Source organism: Syzygium oleosum, unplaced genomic scaffold (genome assembly GCF_021117445.2).
Source record: "Syzygium oleosum isolate NSW1041296 unplaced genomic scaffold, Sole_v2.1 Sole_v2.33, whole genome shotgun sequence".
In the NCBI taxonomy this organism is placed as follows: Eukaryota; Viridiplantae; Streptophyta; class Magnoliopsida; order Myrtales; family Myrtaceae; genus Syzygium; species Syzygium oleosum.
The window spans coordinates 1,495,408-1,517,895 of NW_026607517.1; the positions used below are offsets into that span (position 1 = coordinate 1,495,408).

Below are 22,488 nucleotides of genomic sequence, written 5' to 3' on the forward strand. Positions count from 1 at the left end.
GCATTTTCACTCTCGTTGATGCCCTGTTGATGTTCTGTTGCGCCAAAATATCTGCACATGCTAGAGAAAATCTGGCCTATGTGCTCCCTCTTAAAACTGTCTCTCGATCTGGAATGCGGTTGTGTCGATGAACACTTCATCGTAATTTCCATACGACATGTCCCGACTTACGAGGATCAAAAAGTTATCGATGAACGATCGAGCTCTTTGTGAATCCAACGGCCATGGGCATTTGTCGAAACCGGAAAAGCACATAAAATAGAAGGGCACGGGACGCGACGGCGTCAAAGGAATCTTCGGTCCGTTTTTCGAACATCGATGATCAGGTAACAAGACGTCATGCACTGTGCTGTTTTTGACAGTCGAGAAATGTCATCCATTCAATTCACGCCCCTCATTTCCCTGGCGGAAAGGGTGATGTATAAAAGAAAGCATGGCATACAATACAAGTGCTTCCTCAACATTCGCCTTTTCTTCTTTCTCCTCAATTTTTTTTGACAGTTTTATGTCTAATCTCTTTTGTGTAGGACCATGGCAGCCACACTAGCGCAAATATTAGCAATGCAGTCTAATCCTGCCCTCAGATCAAATTACTATAAAAGGTCAAAACTTGCCAAATACTAAAATCCAGTTGTGGAGATGAAATGAAACCATAGTTGATATCTTGTTGGAATTGCTGAGCACTAAAAGAAAGCGTCCAGTTTCGTCGTTGTCACCATATGCCCAACTCTCTCTCTCTCTCTCTCTCTCTCTCTCTCTGACAGTAGACAACTGTCATTTGTGGCTTTTCTGGAACAATGAGAAACCCACATTCGTTAAGCTGTCATCCAATAAAATGAAAATCGACGGCTAAATCAAATTCTTTCCAAGACTTCTTTAGAAACCAACGTAACGACCGATCAAATGACTATTCATGATTTCCTAATTGAATTAATCACATATCGGTTCAGAATTAGAGAAATGTTACGGTAAAACTTCATTTGAAACGATATTGTAGAAAGTAACGTGCGACTTGAAGGATATAAACGATTGTAAAATATTACACCTATCCTTTTTATTATATAGGAATGAATCCTCATTTTTTTCTCTGGCTGTAGTGTAAATAGTATGTGATGTAGCACTAGTAGCAAGTATTGATTCATTACTCTGGGCAAGGATCTAGGGTTAGTGCCAATAAATAAATTGGAACAACTTTGGAAGTGTAGTCTATTTTCGATTTCTAAATTGAAAGGATCCTATTCTGGCAAGTTTCAAATCCACGAAAGGAAAATTTGTTGGAATTAGGGAAACATTTTTGACTAAAAGTGTATCGTGCGAAAATCAACCGAAGTAATGTCTAAACCCAATGATTAAATCAGAAAAAGGGACATGTTGCTGCCATTTTGAAACGATTAAAAATCACCGAAGTAACGCCTAAACCCAATGATTCAAGGCAAAAATAAAGTATTTTGGAACAAGCAAATATCTCTTTTTTTTCATTATCTCGACAACTAGATCAAGAATAAGCAAAAAAGAACGGCCAATATGGCTACTCTTTACATTCCTTAAGCGCTATGCGATCTCACCTGCACAAACGGGGCAATCGTTCCGTTAAAGAGAAGAGGATATCTTGCACGCCAAAGCCCTTGAGATCGCTCTGCAGATGATGTGGTTTACCAGAGAGCAGAGTGCATTGCAAGCATCACAGACAAGCGCGCAACCTAATCCTGCCCGCACCCTGAAAAATGTCACCTAAAACCAGAATCGCATTTCCAAAGGCACCACGCATCCACACAAGTCCTACCACGTATGCCGTCTTCCATCCTTGAAGCAAAACCCAACCCACCCAACTCACACCATAGGAATATCATATTGCACGGATAATCTAAATGAAAAACGCAACCTTCATTAGCAAATTATTAGTCACAGAGACAACACGGTAGAGCTTTCGCATGGCGGTTCTAAAATGCAAACTTCGATCCATGCGGGGGACGCACGTTGAAAAGAAAAAACAGGTGTGGTCCAAGCTCTTGTCGTCCTTTATGCAGCTTTCGGATGACCCAAGGACCAAAAAACAGGAAGAAAGAAAATGAAATGAGGACATTTCAGGATCGTAAGCATGCTTCAGTTAAACTTAAGACTAATGTAGTTTACAAGAGTTTTGACGGGTATCTTGTTCTTCTAGCAACCAGCGGCAGCTAGGAATTTCCTCTTGCTTAGAGTATCTTCATGCAAGGTCACCACATCCCCCAACTTCTTGAAGAGCTCCTCCAGCCCATCCACACCAAACTTTTGGTAATCGAGTGGTCTCTTATAACGTTGTTCGTATATTGCCTCAAAACAACCCAAGAAAATGCGACATGAATAGCTGACAAGAATCTCTTGGAGCTCATGCTTGAACTGCTCGAGATTTCGAGCAATGAGGTCACATGGAGAACCGCTTCTGTCGCCAGTCTTCCCTTGGACGCTCCTTTCTTCACATTCCAGTTGCTCTTCATCTGATAACTCATCCGAAGAGCCGACACCCGCAACGGCGTCGGTCTCTTCCTGAGGCCCTTTTCCTTTCTTATCTTTCTTTGTCAAGACCAAAGCAGGTGCACTGGGTCCCACCTTCCAGTTGCGGAGATAGACAAACTTCTTTTGGCCTTTTCCCTCCACGGACATTGCGTCATTCATCTTCTTGAAAAGATTCACAAGCTTAAATACACCATATTCTGAGACATAGAGAGGCCTACCAAAAGCCTTTTGATACTCCGCAGGCACACGGGTCAGAGGCAAACATCCTCCGGAAAGTTCTAGCAACTTTACAAGCTGCCCTTTTAGTCCGTTCAGATCCCCAGGCTGTACCCACAATGTTGAATCATTTTGATCAGCTAAAGAAATCGGTCCTCCAGCCGAAACTTCATTCAAACCAGTTGGAAGACTATGAGATCTTGATGATGAGGCAAAACAAGGCGTTGCAATAGTTGTGCTGTTGTACTCGGATAAGGACTGCGATATTAATGAATAGTCTCTTGAGTTGCAGTAGCTCTGTGAAATCCCCCTGTACACAATTGCTTCCTCCTCATTAGTACAGTCCTGGTTTTCGGTGACGTGACACCCCATGAAGTAGCCTGCGATGTCACAATGTCCTCCACGTGGGACTGTTATAGCCTTAGCCGGGGGAACAAACCCTTCTCCACGTGCTACACTAGGCCAGTCCCACACAAACTTACCAGCATTACTGAGAGCAGAGGAAACACCTACATTAGAAGGAATAACAAGGATTATGGTGTATCCACGTTGCCCGAGTATGTGGAGAGCAGGGGCAAAATCAACATCTCCAGAGATGAGCATTATAGATGATGGTGGAGGATTGTCTAGCGCAAACAGGAACATGTCAACCAAGATAGCCTTATCAGCAGCATCTTTCCTCCCATTTGGAACATCGACGAGTTTTACGCCGGTTCTTTGGCATCCTTCTCTTAGACGCCTTGGGAAAGCATTGAAATCTCCATAGGCAGAGAACGTCATGACAGCTCCATTAATTATGGGATGCACACGCAAAGCCATTCTGATATTACCAGCTACATCTTCGGGACGGACATCACTAGGAACACGGCAATTCTCGATGTCCCAAAGGATAGCTACTGGACCGTCAGAGCTACTCCGGTTTTGGCGACCCAGAGGAGGTTGTAGCGCCGAGTTAGCATCTGCCATATCTGTTCCCCTTTGTTCCAACGAACCGAACGAGACCAGCGAGTTCAATGAATTTGGATTAGCCATCAATGCCCCCATCTAAGATCAAATAATCCTGCTATTTTCGGAAAAGATATTAATTTTCTAAAGCAAGAAAAGAAATGTTATTGATACCAATTCAAACGTACCTAGAATAGACAATTATAATACTGTTAATGTGATGGAACATAACAAAGAAATTGTTTTTGCTGAAAATTTAAAGCATGAAACTTGATCGTTAGGCAGTTTCACTATGCTTTTGAGTTCCCCATCTTATAACTTAATGATCTTCTGATCCGAATCTTAATATAAAAGAGAAAGGTTGGCATAGAATGGAAGAGTGTTGTCACAGACAACTCAATAGCGATTTCTCCTTTATTTTGATCACAAATTCCCCACTGGAAGACTTAAGATAACATGTCTTGAGTCTTCTGCTTCAAACAATATAAACTTCAGACAGAATAATACAGTATAAATACATACATACAGATAAATAAGTGAAAGAAGCAGGAGAAGAAAATACATGCTAATCGGGGGCAAGGAACTGCGGCTAGTCCTAAGACGAAAAGTTCCATCATCAATATACCCGTACCAATAACAAAAGATGAAGCAAATCATTCCAGTGGGAAACATATCAGAGCTCATACTCTCACAAAATGCTTACGTGAGGAGAACCTGATAGCCAAAGCTCATTTGCCCATACGCAATTTCCATACTGAAGCTTCATCCAATTCTTATTATTGGTCCAATAAAGTGGCAGGAAGAGATTAAAGTGAGTTATTTGGATTTGCAATTAATACAGATACGACTTGATAACACACTAGCATAGACAATCGGATATAGATTCTCTCTGTGGATTGCACCATAAATAAGACAACAACTGGAGGAAAAACTATTATAATATCAGAGATTGTCATTGTAAGATCTTTCAAAGGACAAAATACAAGAATTAAAGGACACGGACTACAATTAATTTCAACCAGACACTGTAGGGGGGGGGGGGGGGGGAGTAATGAGCCATCTATTCTCCAAAGCAGCCCACCAAACCACAGATATCCAGGACTTCCTCAGTTCATAGAGGCAACATGTTATGTAACTACTTGGTAGTAATATTCAGATTTAAATGTTCCACGTCAATTAGGGAAATCTGATAAAAAACTATTCAGTGGCAAGTCCCAGTCAACGATTAAGAGGAGCAACAGAGATAGGGAACCTTTTACACAGCACTAAAATTATATCTGAAAACTTATCTGCTCTCATAGTATGTGTCTTATCATTTTTAGAGCACCAGGCAACAAATGGTACGATCCGAACTACAAAAATTGCAGCAGCATCCAATAATTAGCATAGGCATAGCTGCTTTTCCCACTTGAGAAGGCAGATAGAGCATTACATTTCTAAAGACTATAAGCATTATAAAGACGGTCCGTCCCCATAATCCTTAGTTAAAGATCGAAAGCAAATGTTGGGCATCCCTTACGTCAAGCCGCATCCTATATGGGAATAAGATAAGCTAAAGAAACCCAATTCGCTTCAACATGGGAAGAACCTTCTCAGCAACTAACCAAGTATGCCGGAAAGATAAAGCAACGGGCAACATCTCACACTCCCACAACAAGCACGAACGGATCGTTCGCATGGAACCAACCACAACTGGCGAGAGAAGCAAATTACCTCATGGCGACACCCCCCGATTACTTGTGCAGCTCCCAAGGGGAAAAACAACCCTGAAATCGGATTCACACGAAAGACAATTTAAACTCGAGATCAACTCCTAGAACTAAACCAACAAGACGAAATCATACATACCCAGAACGCCAAAAAGGAATCTTTCGAGGTAGAGACCGAATTCCCGGCAAGAAGAGTAGGAACGAGGGAGACCCGGGAACAAAGAAAGTTCCTTTGATTCCTTTTTCGCTCGCGAGGTTCAGGGATTGCCCCTGTTTCTTTTTCTTCCTTGTTCTGTCTTCTGGGGAAGCTGAGGTTTCTGACGTGGGGAGGAGGACCAGAGCAAGGACTTTCCCACTGGTGGATCAGTGGGCAGAATTCAGCTTCTGGGAAGGAGGGAACCGACCATGGAGGTGCGCGTGCGGATTCATCCGGCCATCTTTCTTTTGGTTTTTCTTTTGGGTGGGCGTGGCGCTTCAAACCGACTACTCCGCGTGCCGTGTTTGATTGATCACGAAGGCGTGGGGCTCCGGGAGCCGCTTGATTTTGGAGGAGGGGATCGCAAATGTGGGTCCCACTTGCTTTTGACCTCAGCTGATCCGCTTTGAGAACTACGTCTTATTAATAGATTTTCAACTCCGGCCGTCAAAAGAAAAAAAAAGGGGGAAAATTGACACAAATGATTCATGAACTTCGACCTAACGTGTAATATGGCGCATGAAATTTTCATTTATTTAATATGATTCATGAATTTTAACTCGATGTGTAATTGATCAGTGCGATTCTTAGACTTTTAATTTATTTAATGTGATTTTTGAATTGTATGAAAATGTTTGACGTTGTAATTTCGTTAATTCCAAATCAAGGACAATATTAAACATTTTCATATAATTCAAGGACTAAATTAAACATGTATGAAAAATTCAGCGATCACATTTAACAAATTAAAAGTTCAGGGGCCATAGTTACACATTGGGTTAAAGCTCATGAATCATATTAAATAAATTAAAAATTTATGGACTATCATTGCACGTTGGGTCAAAGTTTATGAATCATTTGTGTCATTATCTAAAAAAAAAAAAAAAAAAGATCGGGCCTAGGCTGTCCAAATTTTGGGGCAAAAAGAAAAGGAAAAATTTCCCAATGGGTTCTAGATGGCAACACCATCCCTAGCGGCTGTTTCTCGGGACGGGTTTTGTCAGCCATCATCTATAATCAGGTGATGTTCGTCCCTAGCTTGCAGGCGGCATCGGGGCGATCGGCAATCCCCGGTGGCTAATCGATTTTAGTAGGACGACCACCTTTCGAGCTTCAGAGAAGGATTTAGTTGTTGCACGCTGTTCTCTTTTTCAGTAGGAACGACTATATTAACCTAACAAAGGTCATTGAGCACATTAACGATCTTAAATGTATTGTCTTAACCAAAATTTTCAGAAATCATAAACCCAATTAGTGAAAAGGTTTTCGGCTTCCTGAAATTAGGAGATGTCTTGTGTATATCAATGTCATAATTTTCCGAAATAAACTAAATCCCACTTGTGAAATCATACCCCCAATTAGTGAATCCTTTCGGGTGTTCTTTTCTCTTCCCGTGGTCAGGCCTCCCATTTGTGATGGGACTGTTCAAAATCCAACATCCTCTTGCAACTTATGATTAATCTGTTCATGCAGTTGGTTCCTTTGGCCCTTTGTCCAAGCAACCTGCCCCATGGTCACGTTTTATGTCTACTCCACAATGCTCTTGTGACCCCAAATTCGTGTTGGATGAAACAAATACTTTCGGTCATTGTCCCTACAATTGGGCAAAAAGCGAACGGGGTGACTCTTCTATTCCTGGAGGTTGTAGTTTCAGCGTCACCGACGATGTCAATCATATGACAAAGCGAATGATCAAATTGAGATACATGCAGCTTTTGCTCCTCGTTGCAGCAGAACTTCTTATGACTCGCTTGGCTCAGGATGGGGTAGACGGTGGAAGAAAGGACCGTGAAGCCCTCTCGTGACAATTGACAAACAGTATCGGAAACAAGTTCTTTTTTATGAAAAAGACGGCGCATCTTGATTTGGCATTGCCATTGAAGACTACACTGCCAACACTAAATGATCGGCCGTTCAAATGCATTTATCAGAATGTGCCGGATTTAGCTAAACATGTTCAAATGCATTCATCAGAATGTGCCAGATCTAGCTGGACATGTCCTTTGAAGCTGAATTTACATAGGCTAAAAGCATTTTTATATGTAATCAGTACATTACTGTAATAATGTCCACCAATATACATCTGTGTGTGCCTCACATATTAGATCCAGAGCACACTACTCATCTACCTAGGTGACAGAATACTGCCTTATTTGACATTACAACGATATCTGATCCTATATGATAAGGATTGTATTCACAGTATATTGCATCAGTAGTGTAGGCTTATCAATGCTCCCAATTGGATCTTTCGAGTTTGGCACAGACACGAGTGATGAGCGATAGTAAAGTAGCTACAGATCGAAACTATGGCTGTTGAAATGGAAGACCGGCCGAAGTGACCCCCTCCTTAAGTTCTGCGACCTGCATTCTCTGGCAACACTCGACTGAAGAGTCTCAGGACCACACACGATTACGCCAATGTCAACATTGCCCCAGCACTCGGACTCAGATGTAAAAATTTCTGCGCAGAGTCACACAAAGAAATCAATGCATAAGATCCACATTGTTACCGCATAACACCAACAAGTACCCAGTTCTTCAGTTAGTGAGGTCACTCAACTTAAAACAAGTAAAGACTATCATTTACTGAATGACATGGCAAAGAGTACCTTCAAAGTTTGGTCTAGTGCCATAATACATTCTCCTCGCAACAGCACGGTCTTTTGGGACTAAGTTTTCCTGCGTTATATAAACACTGGCACTGTGCTGCAACGCTTCATCCTTCCTGGCATCTGCAGATTCTTCCACATCTAGAATTCTTTTTTCCCAGACACGCCATAGATAGATGACAGGGCCTCCAAATATGATCATACTGGAAAACATGCATCCTACAAACAAGAGGCCTTTGTACCACCATGAGACTATGTTCATAGGGTTTATGTAGAAGATGTCCAGCAGGGCCATCAATATGGCAAAGCCAACCACGGACAAGATAACATAAACCCCAGACCACACACGGTTTCCAGTGCCAACTAGAACAGACATGCAGCTACCCTTGGATGGAGGAGACATGGAAGAGCTAATGCCCTTGTAAAATTTACCTTCTTCCTGCATTATAATAATATACTCAGTTCTGCATGATTTAAAATTGAACAGCAATAGTAGAGAAGTTAACTGATCACAGTGATTTGAGGCAAGTTGTATTTCAAAGACACAATTGAAAGTTACCAGAGGAGGATCAGATTCCCGTGTAACATAAACACAGACTTGGAGATTTAGTTTCTCAGAAAAGTGAGGGCAGATCGACTCTGCATCGAGAGTGAAAAGTATAGGGAGCTCATCTGATTTTTTGATGGCCCAAATGACTAATATATTCTTGGGTACGCATGGTTTTCCTTCCTTTGTAAGATGAAGTATATCGCTCAAGATAGCCAAAAAGGGGGATATCCCAATGCCTCCAGCCACCAGGATGAGGTTTTCATATCTACCAGAGAAAATAACTCAAGTAAGAACACGCCTTTGTCATGATGGTGAAAATTCAAATCAGCAAACTTTTACCAATGGAATCGAACTGAACGAAATAAAGATACTTCCCAACTTTGGACAAGTCATCAGAGTCAGAATGTATTCTTTTAAATTGAGAAGGGTCAAAATCCATGCAGTTTCACTCATCACTAATGGTATGCTTCGTGCATTATTGTTCTCTCACCATCAAGTACGAAAAATGCACTAGCAAAATTATAACTCATACGTCAGATGGTAAGGCAATTCATGCCCGTAAGGCCCTTCAACAGAGGCTGTTATTTTGGAACAAGATTGGTTGGGTAGTTCTTTTTCTCCTTCAGCACTAGAAATGTCCAATACATTGCTCTTCAATTTTGCCGTCCATTCGCCTAAGACCTTTATGAGGACAGAGACATGATTCTTCCCAGCCAAAGGACTAGAAGAAACACTGAAAGGATGCCATTGAAGCCAAGATAATTCCCTAATCTGAAGGAAAACGAAACTCAGGGCATTGTACCGTAGATCTGCGATGAGAAAGGTACAGTAATTTAGTTAATAGACATTCTTGAAAAGGGTACAACCAACAGAACGTATTGACAATGGACAAGATAAAAGAGCACAAGAACAATTATTACTTGCTGGCTTTGAAAAGACCAATTCTACAGTTCCACAAGGCAGACATGTTGTTGAAATAACATCCACAGTCCTTCGTGATTGGCAGAATCTCAGAAACCGGTCAATCACGAAGAGGAAAATTCCTCCAGCAGCTATACTGAAAATAAAATCTCCAACATGCAGAGCCATAAAGATGACAAAGACAATGTAGAGTTGGTGCGTGTAGAAGAATAATTCAAATTGCTTCTTCCTCACTGGAGACAATGATGTCACCCACATCAGTAGACCAGCCGAAAGGCTGATAACCCCAGGTAGATTAGCAACACCATAATCTCTCCACTCCAGTATCTATACAAAACATTCTCAGTCAGGAATATGAACTTCAGCATAATCAAGTTTGGTATAAGTATATGTGAAAAATTTCCAGGAAAAAGAGTAGCCCTGGACCCGGATCACACGAGACATTTTATAGAAGCTAGAGATTGTGTGTGCTGACATTCCCATCTCTTGTTGTCATGACTTGTTGAGACGATGTATAGCTTTTTCAACAGGATATTGAACGCAAAGCTGGAGGGCCCAATCATTAAAGGAAAGGTACAGAAGCTACAATACTTGGAAAATATCTTGTAGCTGCAAAAGTTAAGCAGCAGATTTAGCATGATTTTAAAATTGGGGAGCATTGATATCAGATTACAATCTTTATTTTTCATGTCATTTTGAGATATAATATAACCTGCACAGTAATTGGCCCTGTCATTCTGGACCTGTTCCCTCTGATTATTGAATTGCAGAAACCATATCTTCTGTTTTAAAATCGGTTGTTGTTCAATATGTCTAGCTACCATGCTTTGAAACATGTCACGGTAAGTTAACAAGAGGGCTTCTTTCAATATATTGGACTGAGAAAGACATGAAAGTAAAGATAATTTAGGAAAACTGAAAAACAAGAAAAAGGGACAGTCAGGCATTTAGCAAAAGCACAGTATGAGGGCTCACTTCATGTAGCAGGCGACCTTGCAGACCCCATGCGATTAAGTAGAATAGCCCGTGGAGGGTGAAGACAAACATTGTGAGATGTCCAAGCCAGACATGATATCTAGTTGCTTGCTCAAAGGGGATGTCAATGATACTGAGAAGAACAGATCCTCTAGTAATTGGGAGGAAGAGAAACGCCAAGCAGTACAGCCCGATGGAACCAAAACGAAGTCCAGAAAGTTCCAGCATCACTATGCTGCAAAGAATGACGAAATCCTCAGTGGAATGGCTTTTGTTAGGAGAATCAAAAAGCTGCATACAATAATTATAGTTAAGATTCTTGATGCATAAATTCAAATGATACACTGGCCTCGGTTCATTCAAGCCTCAATTTAGGTCAATGGGAAAAGCCTGATTATGAATTAAGAGTGAAGAACGAGTAATACCCTTTCAAGTCGGGAGGTACTTGGAGCTCTGATAACAAGTTGAGATTCTGCAGGGTATAACCATAAACAGCCCAGAGGACAAACACGACAAAGAAGCAAATCCCGATAAACTCAGCTGCTGAGACTACTCCAAATGGTCCATCGACCAGGATGGGAAATGTCCGTAATCGAAACCTCGGGTATTTGCCGGTCTTCTTCCTGTGATCTCAAGTTCAGTGGCAGTGAGAAATCTAATTTGCACAACAAAAATGAACAGACTACCGACACAATGACTGGAGCTTCGATTCAACATACAATTGGAGCTCTTTCTCCCCGCCAATGATCAGACTTGCTATGGCAAGAAACGCAACAGCTAGAATCGGGCCGCTATATAGCAAGAATATGCTTCCTGCAGGGTTTTAAGCACCTCGGGTCTTAAGCGCCAAAATGAGGCGACAATGACTGCTAACTATGCGAAGTCAGGGTAAGGGAGAGCAAAAGCTGAACCTGTAAGGCCATATACGCTTCCACTGGCTGCTCTAGTCCAATTCCTCGTTAACTTCTCCGCGGACTCCGAGGGGGAAGCAAATATGATCGCAACCCAGAAAATGAAGGAGAGCCACATTGCGATGTTGAGAACCCATTTGACGAATGCAGGGGGGGCGAAACGAGGTGGCTTCTCGACATCGGTGAGGTCGAGCAGCAGAGGCTCGTGAGCAGAGTGCTTTTTAGCCATGCGAAGAGATACGATGATGGAGGGTATTCTGAAGCAGCCTAGGCCAAAACCCCAGATGTATATATAAACTCACAGAGAATTCGAGGACCCCTCCAAGTCCAAATTATGCGGAACCATACAATATTAAGGAATTTGGCACGGCGTACATCAGTTAGGAGAATTCAAACCACACACATCACAATCTCAATATCGCCATTGAGAAGAAACCATATCCCGTCGCGACGCGCACGGAATGAGATGGTAGCGTCGTCTTCGCCGTGGCATCCTGTGGCTGAGGCAGTGGACACCGGGATTCTTGATACATGAAGAATGAGGAAGAGGACATATCAGTCATCGCTCAACCGTACTGGGTGCATTTCGTCTCTAGCAGAGAGGCTGACGAAAGATCCTCTCCAATCGGCTCTTTCTTGGTCTGCCAAAGGTGGATGAAGAAGCGAACAAGAAAACCAAGTCCACAAGAAAACGGGAACACGACAGGGTACTTACTACTTACCGGTAGTGGGTTGTCACGTCACAGAAGAATCGTCCTACGGATAAGCGATCAGGTCCACTCAATTTTATGCGTACCCAAGAATTTGCGTTGTCATGTCATCCGTCGTCGCATGATCAGCCATGTGGGTGGGTTCCATTTACGGAAGTGCCCCGCTCGCTCGAGCGATGGAGAATCTGGACACGTACGACCCACCCACCACCTGCAAGTCTTCGAAGCCCGATGATGAGCTTCAACCGTACGGTTTCTTCGTACACTTGAAGAAAACGCATGCAATCTTTTGCTTCGCGGCTCGAGAAAGAAACGAATTTGATTGACCCAGTGAGCAGCAAAAGATGCTATTTTGATCTTTGGAACACGGGTCGAGAAAAATAAATTTGGTGGATAAATTGTAAGAAAATTGGCAATCCAAAATTAGTTAGTAACTTAAGATTGGTAATTTCCGTAAAAAGTTGGTCAATTTAAGAAGTTGTTGAGGAATGCAAATAAAAGTTTGTAAACGACAAAACAAGATTGGCAAATTAGAAAAATCAAATAATTATCGGTAAATGACTTAAATGAGGATTGATAACTCAATATTAAATTATATTTAATGGGAGAAAATTTAAAAAGTTGCTATTTTAGGTTGGTAATCTCTAACGAGAATTGTAAATGTAAAAGATTGCTAGTCAATATAAATAAATATCGGTAACTCAATCGAAAAAGTTGATAAATTAAATATATATCGATATATATATCTTAAATGAGAGTTGGTAACAAAAAGTTGATTAATAAATTAACGTGGCAAAAGTTAGTGAATCACTCTAAAGGTTGGTAATTCTATATAAGAGTTAGTCAATTCCAAATAATTATGCAAATATTTGCTCAGTTGCAAACATAAAAGTTTCGCTAAACACTAACAAATCGCTTGGGAAAAAGTCGCCACGTATTTATTTTTTACCAACAGGTTTTTGCTACTTACCAACATTATCGAATCTTAACAATACTAGAAAAAAATCCTTACTTTTGGTACTAGACAATAGAATTCTGCAAAAACAGAAAAATCTAAAATTGATTTTTATTGTATTTACTTTTTAGTTATTTCAAATCTACCACTCATTCAATTCGACTTTAATTTAAGATACCCGAAACCTTTCAACACAAGAAAATATCTATATGTAGATTAGCATACAATATTTCCATAATTTTCTTAAAACTTAATTTGTACTTTTAAGTTTTGACCCAAAACTCAATAGATAACTTTTTCACTAAATATGATTAAGAACAAATGGACCCTTTTATTGACTCAAGGTGCAGGACATTGCTCTTCCAAAAGTTATTTTCATTTTTGAAATTTAGGGAGAAAGTTAACCAATTTTGAAATGGTGGATACTAGTTACAAAAAAATATATTTGAGTTTGTTCCCAACCCATCCTAATAATATTCAGTTCATTAATATGTATCAGTGAAACAATGTCCACTTGCATATACCTGGGTGTCTCACATTTTAGATTCAGAGTACACTAATCATCCAACCAGGCATCGTAATACTGCGTCGCGTCACATTACAAAGATATTCCGATCCTATATGATTGTTGATTAGGATACTATATCATGAGTACTCTAGGCTGATCGATGCTCGTGGATTGGATCTGTCACATGCTTGGCACGGATGAGATTGAACAGCCATTGACAGGGTAGCTACAGATCGAAACTGTGGCTGTTGTAATGGAAGACTGGGTGAAGTGCTCGCCTCCTCAAGTTACTGTGACCTGCACCTTTGCTTGGCAACGCTCGGCGAAGAGTTGCGGGACCGGACACGATCACGCCAATATCGACATTGCCCCAGCGCTCAGACACGGACATGAAGATTTCTGTGCAGAGATGGAAATGGGATCAATGAGGATATCAATGAGGGCCGAGTCCTTTAACTACTAATGAGTTCTTTTGATTACTGCCAAGGGTGAGATCATTCCATCTAAAACAAGTATATCGTCTCCCGAATGACACGGCAAAATGTACCTTCAAAGTTTGGTCTAGCGCCGTAATGCGTAGTCCATGACAAAGCGTGATCTTTTGGGACTATGTTGTCCTGCATTGTATTGGAATGTGCACTCTGCTGCGACTTGTCATCGTTCTCGCCATCCTCGACTTCCTCTGCAGCTACGGCTCTTTTTTCCCAGCGATGCCATGAATAGATGACAGGACCTCCAAATATAATTACACTGCCAATCATGCATCCTACAAGCAAGAGGCCTTTGTACCACCATGAGACTATATTCAAAGGGTTTATGTAGAAGATGTCCAGCAGGGCCATCGATACGGCAAATCCAACAATGGACGAGATGGCATAAGCTCCGGACCACGCGCGGTTTCCCGTACCAACTAGAACGGACATGCCGCTTCCCCTGGATGGAGGAGACATGGAAGTGCTAATGCCCTCATCAATGTTACCTTCTTCCTGCAGCATAACCACACTTAGTTTATTTCACGGATCTGAGGCAAATTGTATGTCAAAGGCACAGGTCAGATTTACCAGTGGAGGATCCGATTCCCTAGTGACGTAGACACGAACTTCGAGGTCCAGCTTATCAGAAAAGTTAGGACAGGTCGACTCCGTATCCAGAGTGGAAAGCAGATGAAGCTCATTGGATTTTCTTATGGCCCAAATCACCAAGACATTCTTTGGCAAGCATGGTTTCCCTTGATTTGTAAGATGGAGTATGTCACTCAAGACGGCCAAAAAGGGGGATATCCCACTGCCTCCAGCTACCAGAATGAGATTTTCATACCTACCAGAGCAAACAATTCAAGAATGAATCCGCTAAAAAGAGGGGACAATCTTAAGATACTTCCTAATCTAGAAGCACTAATATTTTTATGGAGGTCAGAATGTGTTCTTTCAAATGAGAAGGGTCGAACTTTGCCTAGTTTTACTCATCACTGATGGTTTCATGCCTTACTGTTTTCTCGCCATTAATTACGAAAGTTGTACCAGCAGATCGTAAAACATACATCAGATGGTAAGGGATTTCATGCCCGTAAGGCCCTTCGACAGAAGCTGTAATTTTGGAACGAGATTGGCTGCGGAGGCCGTTTTCTCCTTCTGTGCTGGACATATGCAATACCTTGCTCTTCAAGTTCGAGGTCCATTCCCCTAAGACCTTTATGAGGACACAGATACGTTTCCTTCCAGCCAGAGGACTAGAAGAAACACTGAAAGGATGCCATTGAAGGCAAGACAATTCCCTAATCTGAAGGAAGATGAAGCTCAGGGCAGTGTACCGCAGATCTGCATCACCAAGAAAATACCAACTCAAATAGTAGAACATTCTGCAAGAGGGTACAAGCAACTAATTAACGATCCACAGATGAAGAAAATGAGAAATTATTAGTACTTGCTGGCTTTGAGAAGACCAATTCTATACTTCCGCCAGGGAGGCACGTTGCGGAAATTACATCCACAGTCCTTCGCGATTGGCAGAATCTGAGAAACCGGTCGATCACGAAGAGGAAAATCCCTCCAGCAGCTATACTAAAGATAAAATCTCCGACATGCAGAGCCAGAAAGATGACGAAGACAACATAGAGTTGGTGTGTATAGAAGAATAACTCGAAGTTCTTCTTCCTCACCGGAGGCAACGTGGTCACCCACATCAGTAGACCAGCCAAAAGGCTGATAACCCCGGGTAGAATGGCAATACCTTCATCCTTCCACTGCAGTATCTGAATAAGACATTCTGAGTCTAGGATTAAGAACTTCAGCATAATCAAGTCCAATTATGTCTGATTACAGAAATTTCTAATAGGAAGTTACCATGGACACCGATCATGACTAGCACTTATGATGCTCAGCTCCTTAAACAGGAAACGGAAAGAATGACAAAGATAGAACTAATAGGAGAGAGGAAAAGATAACCATTTAAGCAAAAGCAAATCGATGGGGCTCACTTCATCTAGCAGTCGACCTTCCAGCGCCCATGCAATTATGAAGCATAGCCCATGGAGAGTGAAGAAGAGCAATGTGAGATTTCCAAGCCAGACATGATACCGGGTTGCTTGCTCAAAGGGGATATCTATGATACTAAGAAGAACAGATCCCCTAGAAATTGGGAGGAAGAGAAATGCCAAGCAGTATATCCCGATCGAAGCAAAGCGAAGTCCGGTAAGTATAAGCATCAAAATCCTGCAAAGAACAACGAAGTACCCAGTGGAACGGCCTTGTTTACTAAGAATCGAGAAGACGCATACCGCAAACTTGAGATTTTTGACACATAATTTCAAATGATAGGCTGGCGTAAAAGGTAACTATGAATTTAAGCTAGAACAAGGAATACCATTTCCCTTCCGAAGATAACGAGAGCTCCGACAACACGTTGAGATTCTGCATGGTATAAGCATATAAAGCCCAAATAGCGAACGCTACAAAGAGGCAAATCCCAATAAACTCAGCTGCTGAGACTACTCCAAATGGTCCATCAGCCAGGATGGGAAATGTCCGCAATCGAATCCTTGGGTATTTGCTACTCGTCTTCCTGAGATCTCGTGTTCAATGGCAGTGTATGAGGAAGTAAATTTGTTCAGTGAAAAAAGGCAGAGACAAAAAAGGGACAACGACTGGAGGTTCAACATACAATTGGAGCGCTTTCTTCCCATCAACCATAAGACTTGCTATGGCAAGAAACACGATGACGAGAATCGGACCGCTACACAGCAAGAATATGCTCCCTGCTGGGTGGTTCAAGCACCAATAAGGTGACAATCATTGCCAGTAGGCCCAGTTCAGGATCGAGGAGAGACAAAAAAAAAAAACGAACCTGTAGTTCCATATATGCTTCCGCTGGTCGCGCTGGTCCAACTCTCCAAGAGCTCAGTCCCGGCATCCGAAGGGAAAATAAAAAAAACCGCGACCCATAAACCGAGAACGAGCCACATGGCGACGCCGAGAACCCATTTGATGATCGCGGTGGCAAAGGCGGAACGAGGCGGATTCTCATTCTCGGCATCGGTAAGGTTCAGCAGCAGGGGCTCATCAGCAGAGTGGTTATCGGCCATGGAAAGTGATTTCGTGATGGAGGGTATTCACAGCGAATTCTGAGGACGCATCCAGATTATCAGGAACTGTACAACATCAAGGAATTTGGCCTTGCATTGCATATATCAGTTATGAGGACAAGTTGAATCCAAGCCACTCACGTCACAATCTTAGTATTCACTTTGAGCCCCTCCGCCCCCGCACTGGAGATGTTGACAATACACAGATACGACTCTTGATAGATGAAGAGTCTACTGTTTGCTTTTGCCAGTGGCGGGGAGATAAAAATCATATCTTTGCCTCTTTTTTGTGTCCGATCAAACACTAAAAACCAAGTCCACATAAAAAAAAAAAATCGGACCATGTATTCAATTTCTGGTTGTCCAGGCAGAAGAGTCCCCTGGCAGTGAAGTCGAGGCGGTCCCCTTTTTTATCCACGGACGCGAGAATTATTGTTGTCATTGTTCATGATCGTCGTCTTCACTGAGTCAATTCATGGTCGCAAGCATTTACGCTCATGCCTGCCCGCGATAACTGATCGACGACCGGACCGCCATGTATCACCTGCAGTGCACGAGGAGCTGTCCCTGTAATCTTGTTCTCCCCAGAAGCTTGTACAAAAACAAGAGTTTCCCATTGCTCTCCTCCTCGCGTTTTGTGTACTCACTGCTTTGATAGTTGAAACCGTCACCAGTGAGTCCTCCCCACATTCAGCTCTTCATCATCTTCATCCCGAGCTGAGAGACAGACCAGACCGATAGGTCTCAGCTACTCCTACTGAAACCCATGCACTGCACAGTGCCGACATCGTCCGAACTGGGATTCATTCTATCGCTACTAATGGTCATGGAGTGCATCGTCACAAAAGAGTCCTCCCCCACATCAGCTCTTCATCATCTTCTTCCCGAGCTGAGAGACAGACCGGACCGATCACTCTCTGCTACTCCTACTGAAACCTATGCACTGCACAGTGCCAACATCGTCCGAACTGGGATTCGTTCTATCGCTACTAATGGTCATGGAGTGCATCGTCACAAAAGAGTCCTCCCCACATCAGCTCTTCATCATCTTCATCCCGAGCTATTGACCAAAAAAACAGCTTCACCTGTGCAATGCACACTGCCGACTTCATCTTTGTTTACCGAACCCGCTGCTTGTTCCTATTGCTGATTCTTGTTAGTGAAATGAAAAACAAACAAGAAGAAGAAGAAGATCCAAAAAGCGAAAAAGAATGAAGTGGGTCCGAAGGTCACACACGCCCGGTGGGACTCGAACCACAATTGTCTCAGGAGAAGTCAGACGCCTTATCCATTAGGCCACGGGCGCTTCACAATCCTAGCGTTCCATTTATATATTATTTAAATTAATTCGATATCCCATTAGAATATCGAAATAAATTATAGTTAAGATGTCTCGTGCAAACAAACTCAAACTGCACGGCATACAAAAGTCTTATGAATCAGCGCTAGTTAATTTAACGTGGTCCATAATTTTGAAAAAGATGTTAGGAGTTTGAAGATATGATTATAGATGTCTAGGGCCCAAAACTCGACTTTGTCTTAAACACCTTATAAAAGGGAAAAGTGTCAGAAAAGTCCTGAATTTTTATATTGTGCCAATTTAGTCCTTCCGGCTAATTTTTGCCGGATTTTGCTGACGTGTACAACTTTTAATAATATTTTAATTTTTTTTTGAATTTTTACTTCTTTTTTTTTTTCCCTCCCCTCACTCTTCTTCCAGTCGGTCACCGGACCGGCGACTGGCCAAAGGCCGGCGAGGTCGACCTCGCCGACCACCCCTGGCGAGGCTCGCCCTCGTCGGATGGCCACGAGGGCGGCCTCGTGCTGGGCTGGCGAGGGCCAGGCGAGCCTCGCCAGATCCGGTGATATCGTGCCTCGCCGACGGTTGGGCGAGGTCGAGGCTCACCCTCGCTATTGGCCGGTCGCCGTACGGCAGGAGGAAAAGGGAGGGGAGGGGAAAAAAAAGAAAAAAAAGTAAAAATTCAAAAATATTAAAATATTATTAAAAGTTGTACATGTCAGCGCCGGGGGCCGGTCGTCGGCCGACTGGCATCCACGTCAACAAAATCCGGTTAAAATTAGCTAGAAGGACTAAATTGGCACAAAAACAAAAAGTTTATGACTCAATTAACACAAAAAAAAAAGATTATGACTCAATTGGCATCAATGCAAAAGGTTTAGGACTTTTTTGACACTTTCCCCCTTTATGAAATGATATTTTACAACGAGAGACTATCGCAGCGAGTATACTCTTTCTCCGCAAATAGTGTGAATTTCACTTGGCGCGTTTCACGGCCCATGCACATGGAAACAAATACATTCCCAAAAGCTCCCGACGGCGATTTTCCCTTTGCATCTTTCCTCCGGGAAGGATCAATTTGGACAGAGATTGTTCTGGTTCACTACCAATCTCCTTGATCAATGTTCACTTTTCACATTCAAAACAAAACAAGGTGAAAGGAGCAATGATCAACTGTAAGCGTAATTATTCCCGGAATCATTCTCTTCTCGTGGGTAATCTCGCCTCCATCGAAAAGGCTAAAAGCTTACTACAGCTCATATTACCAAAGAAAAAGTTCACTAATTACTCGAAACAAATCAAGTGGCTTTGATCTTATTACAAGTAATACGCATCCCTTGTGACACAAGATTGGAATAAGACCGCCAACTACGGCAACGATGCACAGTAAAGATGCAATGCCACACTCCAGCAATCGGTTCAAAGCCAACATATGCTGTCCGATCCATCAAATCTACCACGGACCTGTCAGCGCCCTCCTCAAGCAGCACTGCCTCTTATTTTCCCAGTCCAGTCCATTCACCTTCTGTGAGATCTGTTCACAACATATCAGAAGGTGATCATCAGGCTCTCCACCGCAAAGCAAGCGGACTAGTAGCCTCAAGTTTATGGATTATGAATGCTTCACTGAAGTTCTATTACCACAAAAGATATGCAATGGGGATAAGTTCATCAATGCAGATTGTTGAACTGAATTTTCTTGAGGACTCTGGTACACCAAATTTTTGGCCCCGAATCTAAGTGTATGGCGGATTCACCACATAATCTTTATGACGAATGATACACTCATCATTTATTAATTAATTATCGAGGGATACACCCAGGACCCATGGCACTTGCGCTCCTGGCAAGTCCTCTGGAACCAAACAATTCAGTAAGTTAGCTTGCGTTGTCTTGCACATGTAAAGTTTCTCAGTTTCTGTTGCGTGAAGATGATCCAGATAGTTTAACGATCGGCAGGCATAAACAGAGTATGGAGCCATGCAACAAATTATCAGACGACAACACCCATTTACGAAGTAGAAAGATGCTATATATGTGCAGGTCCTGATCGGCCGAGTTGCCGCTTCAAACCTACCAGGTTTAACAATATCTCAAGGATTCAAGCAATTACTAACTTGCATGAATAAGAGATTTGATGCTCATGAAAAGAAGAGAAATATTTGTGCATCTTGCTTGAGCACGATTTCAAATGTCTTATTTGCTTATTTGCTTGGTCATGATAGAAGCAATAGGTTCAGATGAGGAGTAGAAGTGGAAGCTAGACATACCCGATCCTTCTGCATTTCCTTGACTTCAGCCTGTAAGAATAGAAAATATTTGTCATCAAGGGGAGAAAAGAAAATAATGAACTGCAGTTTCCCTACGACAGCATCTCAGGTTGGGTGAATTACCTGTTTTCTAAGTAGTTCCTGATTTATTTTTTTCAGTCTCGCAATTTCTGCTTCAAGTTCCAAATTATAGGCCTGCCAGAAATTGAAGAGACTAAGGAGATGAACTACCGATCCATTTATTATAATATGACACATAAAATTTTAATTTATTTAATATGATCCATAAACTTTAGCTCGATGTGTAATTGATTAGTGCGATTCTTAGATTTTTAATTTATTTAATATGGTCTTTGAATTGTATGAAAATATTTGACGTTGTACTTCCGTTAATTCCAAATCAAGGACAATATTGGACATTTTCATATAATCCATGGACTAAATTGAACATGCATGAAAAATTCAGGGACCACATTGAACAAATTAAAAGTTCATGGGCCAGAATTGTACATTGGATTAAAGTTCACGAATCGTATTGAACAAATTAAAAGTTTAGGGACCATCATTACACATTTGACCAAAGTTTAGGAATCATTAGTGTCATTGTCTAAAAAAAAAAAGAAAAAAGATCAGGCCTAAATAGGGGTGTCAGAACCGAACCGGAAAACCGAACCGAGACCGAACCGAACCGAACCGAACCGAAAATTTCGTGCATTTCGATTCGGTTTCGGTTTCAGTTCGGATCATCAAAATTAACCAATTTTTTTTTTTCGGTTCGGTTTATTTCAGTTCGGTTCGGATCAGTTCGGATCGAACCGAACTGAAATAAACACTCTTCCTCTCGCCGAGACCATCCTCACGGCCCTCCACACTCTTTCTCTCGCCGCTGTCCCTGCTCTTCTTCTTCTTCCTCCCCATCGACTCGCTCGAGTCCCAAGCCTCGACCTTGCCATTGCCGCCCCTGCCGCCGCCGCCGCCGCCGCCGCTGCCGGTGACGACACTCATCTCTCTCGAACCCTAAACGCGGAAAACCCCCCAAATCATCAAACCCCATGAATCAGCATCCATGGCTCTCCAAGAAACTCCCCCCCGAAGAAACTCCCTGAAAAAAATCTCCCAAAAAAAATGATAAATTACGCAGGGAAAAAAAGGCTCGAAATGGCTGACGCGGCGGCGGCGGCGATCGCTCCGGCGGGGAGGGTTTCCGAATCGATCGGCGGCGGACGGCGGCTCAATCTGCGGATGCGGCGGTCGAAGAAGCTGAGAGCGCGTTGGTAAGAAGAAGAAGAAGAAGATCGAGAGAGAGAGAGAGAGAGAGAGAGAGAGAGAGAGAGGATTTGGGGGTCGAGTTTGGCCTTTCGGAGAGAAGAAGAGAGAGAAAGAGAGGGGTGTGTGTGTCTGTGTGCGTCGTGTTCTTTCTCTAATTTTTTTTTCTATTTTTTTTTCTCTTTTTGTGAATTTTCTGCGGGTGGAATTCACCGAGAATGAAAAAAAATGTCATTTTGTGGTGCGGTTGCATTTTTTTATATTATTCGATTATTACTGTTATTATTATTGTTATTATTTTTTAATCTGTTTAATTCCTGAAATTTTCTATTTTTTTTTGGGTTAAGCCTTTTTTATCCGGAAATCTT

At 42.2% G+C, this 22,488-nt stretch overlaps 3 protein-coding genes and 1 long non-coding RNA gene across 9 annotated transcripts; all 4 read right to left on the minus strand.

Annotated features, from left to right (window-relative positions):
- Positions 1–1,867: 1,867 nt before the first annotated feature.
- LOC115672689 (uncharacterized) lies at positions 1,868–5,903 on the minus strand. Of its 5 annotated transcripts, none has more exons than XM_030594581.2 (3): positions 5,506–5,903; positions 5,371–5,423; positions 1,868–3,772 (listed from the first exon to the last, which is right to left on the minus strand). In XM_030594581.2, exon 3 carries the CDS (start codon positions 3,754–3,756, stop codon positions 2,161–2,163), a length of 1,596 nt encoding a protein of 531 aa, XP_030450441.1. In that variant the 5' UTR covers positions 3,757–3,772; positions 5,371–5,423; positions 5,506–5,903; the 3' UTR covers positions 1,868–2,160. The 5 variants fall into 5 exon arrangements, with proteins under 5 accessions (XP_030450441.1, XP_030450443.1, XP_056160797.1 ...); XM_030594583.2 differs by having other exon boundaries at positions 1,868–3,775; XM_056304822.1 differs by having other exon boundaries at positions 5,262–5,423.
- A 1,661-nt stretch (positions 5,904–7,564) lies between these two features.
- Positions 7,565–12,195, minus strand: LOC130134484 (ferric reduction oxidase 7, chloroplastic-like). Of its 2 annotated transcripts, none has more exons than XM_030594413.2 (10): positions 11,935–12,195; positions 11,532–11,798; positions 11,340–11,433; positions 11,046–11,243; positions 10,621–10,855; positions 9,645–9,972; positions 9,257–9,533; positions 8,734–8,989; positions 8,175–8,613; positions 7,565–8,026 (listed from the first exon to the last, which is right to left on the minus strand). In XM_030594413.2, the coding sequence occupies exons 2-10, from the start codon at positions 11,758–11,760 to the stop codon at positions 7,857–7,859; spliced, it is 2,226 nt and encodes a 741-aa protein (XP_030450273.1). In that variant the 5' UTR covers positions 11,761–11,798; positions 11,935–12,195; the 3' UTR covers positions 7,565–7,856. The 2 variants fall into 2 exon arrangements, with proteins under 2 accessions (XP_030450273.1, XP_056160847.1); XM_056304872.1 differs by having other exon boundaries at positions 11,907–12,195.
- A 1,466-nt stretch (positions 12,196–13,661) lies between these two features.
- LOC115672586 (ferric reduction oxidase 7, chloroplastic-like) lies at positions 13,662–18,166 on the minus strand. Its single transcript, XM_056304869.1, has 10 exons — positions 17,426–18,166; positions 17,047–17,323; positions 16,864–16,957; positions 16,567–16,764; positions 16,181–16,415; positions 15,628–15,955; positions 15,245–15,521; positions 14,766–15,021; positions 14,252–14,690; positions 13,662–14,103 (listed from the first exon to the last, which is right to left on the minus strand). Exons 2-10 carry the CDS (start codon positions 17,282–17,284, stop codon positions 13,931–13,933), a joined length of 2,238 nt encoding a protein of 745 aa, XP_056160844.1. The 5' UTR covers positions 17,285–17,323; positions 17,426–18,166; the 3' UTR covers positions 13,662–13,930.
- A 1,679-nt stretch (positions 18,167–19,845) lies between these two features.
- On the minus strand, positions 19,846–21,076 carry LOC130135470 (uncharacterized). Its single transcript, XR_008814841.1, has 3 exons — positions 20,978–21,076; positions 20,855–20,884; positions 19,846–20,118 (listed from the first exon to the last, which is right to left on the minus strand). It is a non-coding gene; the product is annotated as an uncharacterized LOC130135470 (long non-coding RNA).
- Positions 21,077–22,488: the final 1,412 nt, after the last annotated feature.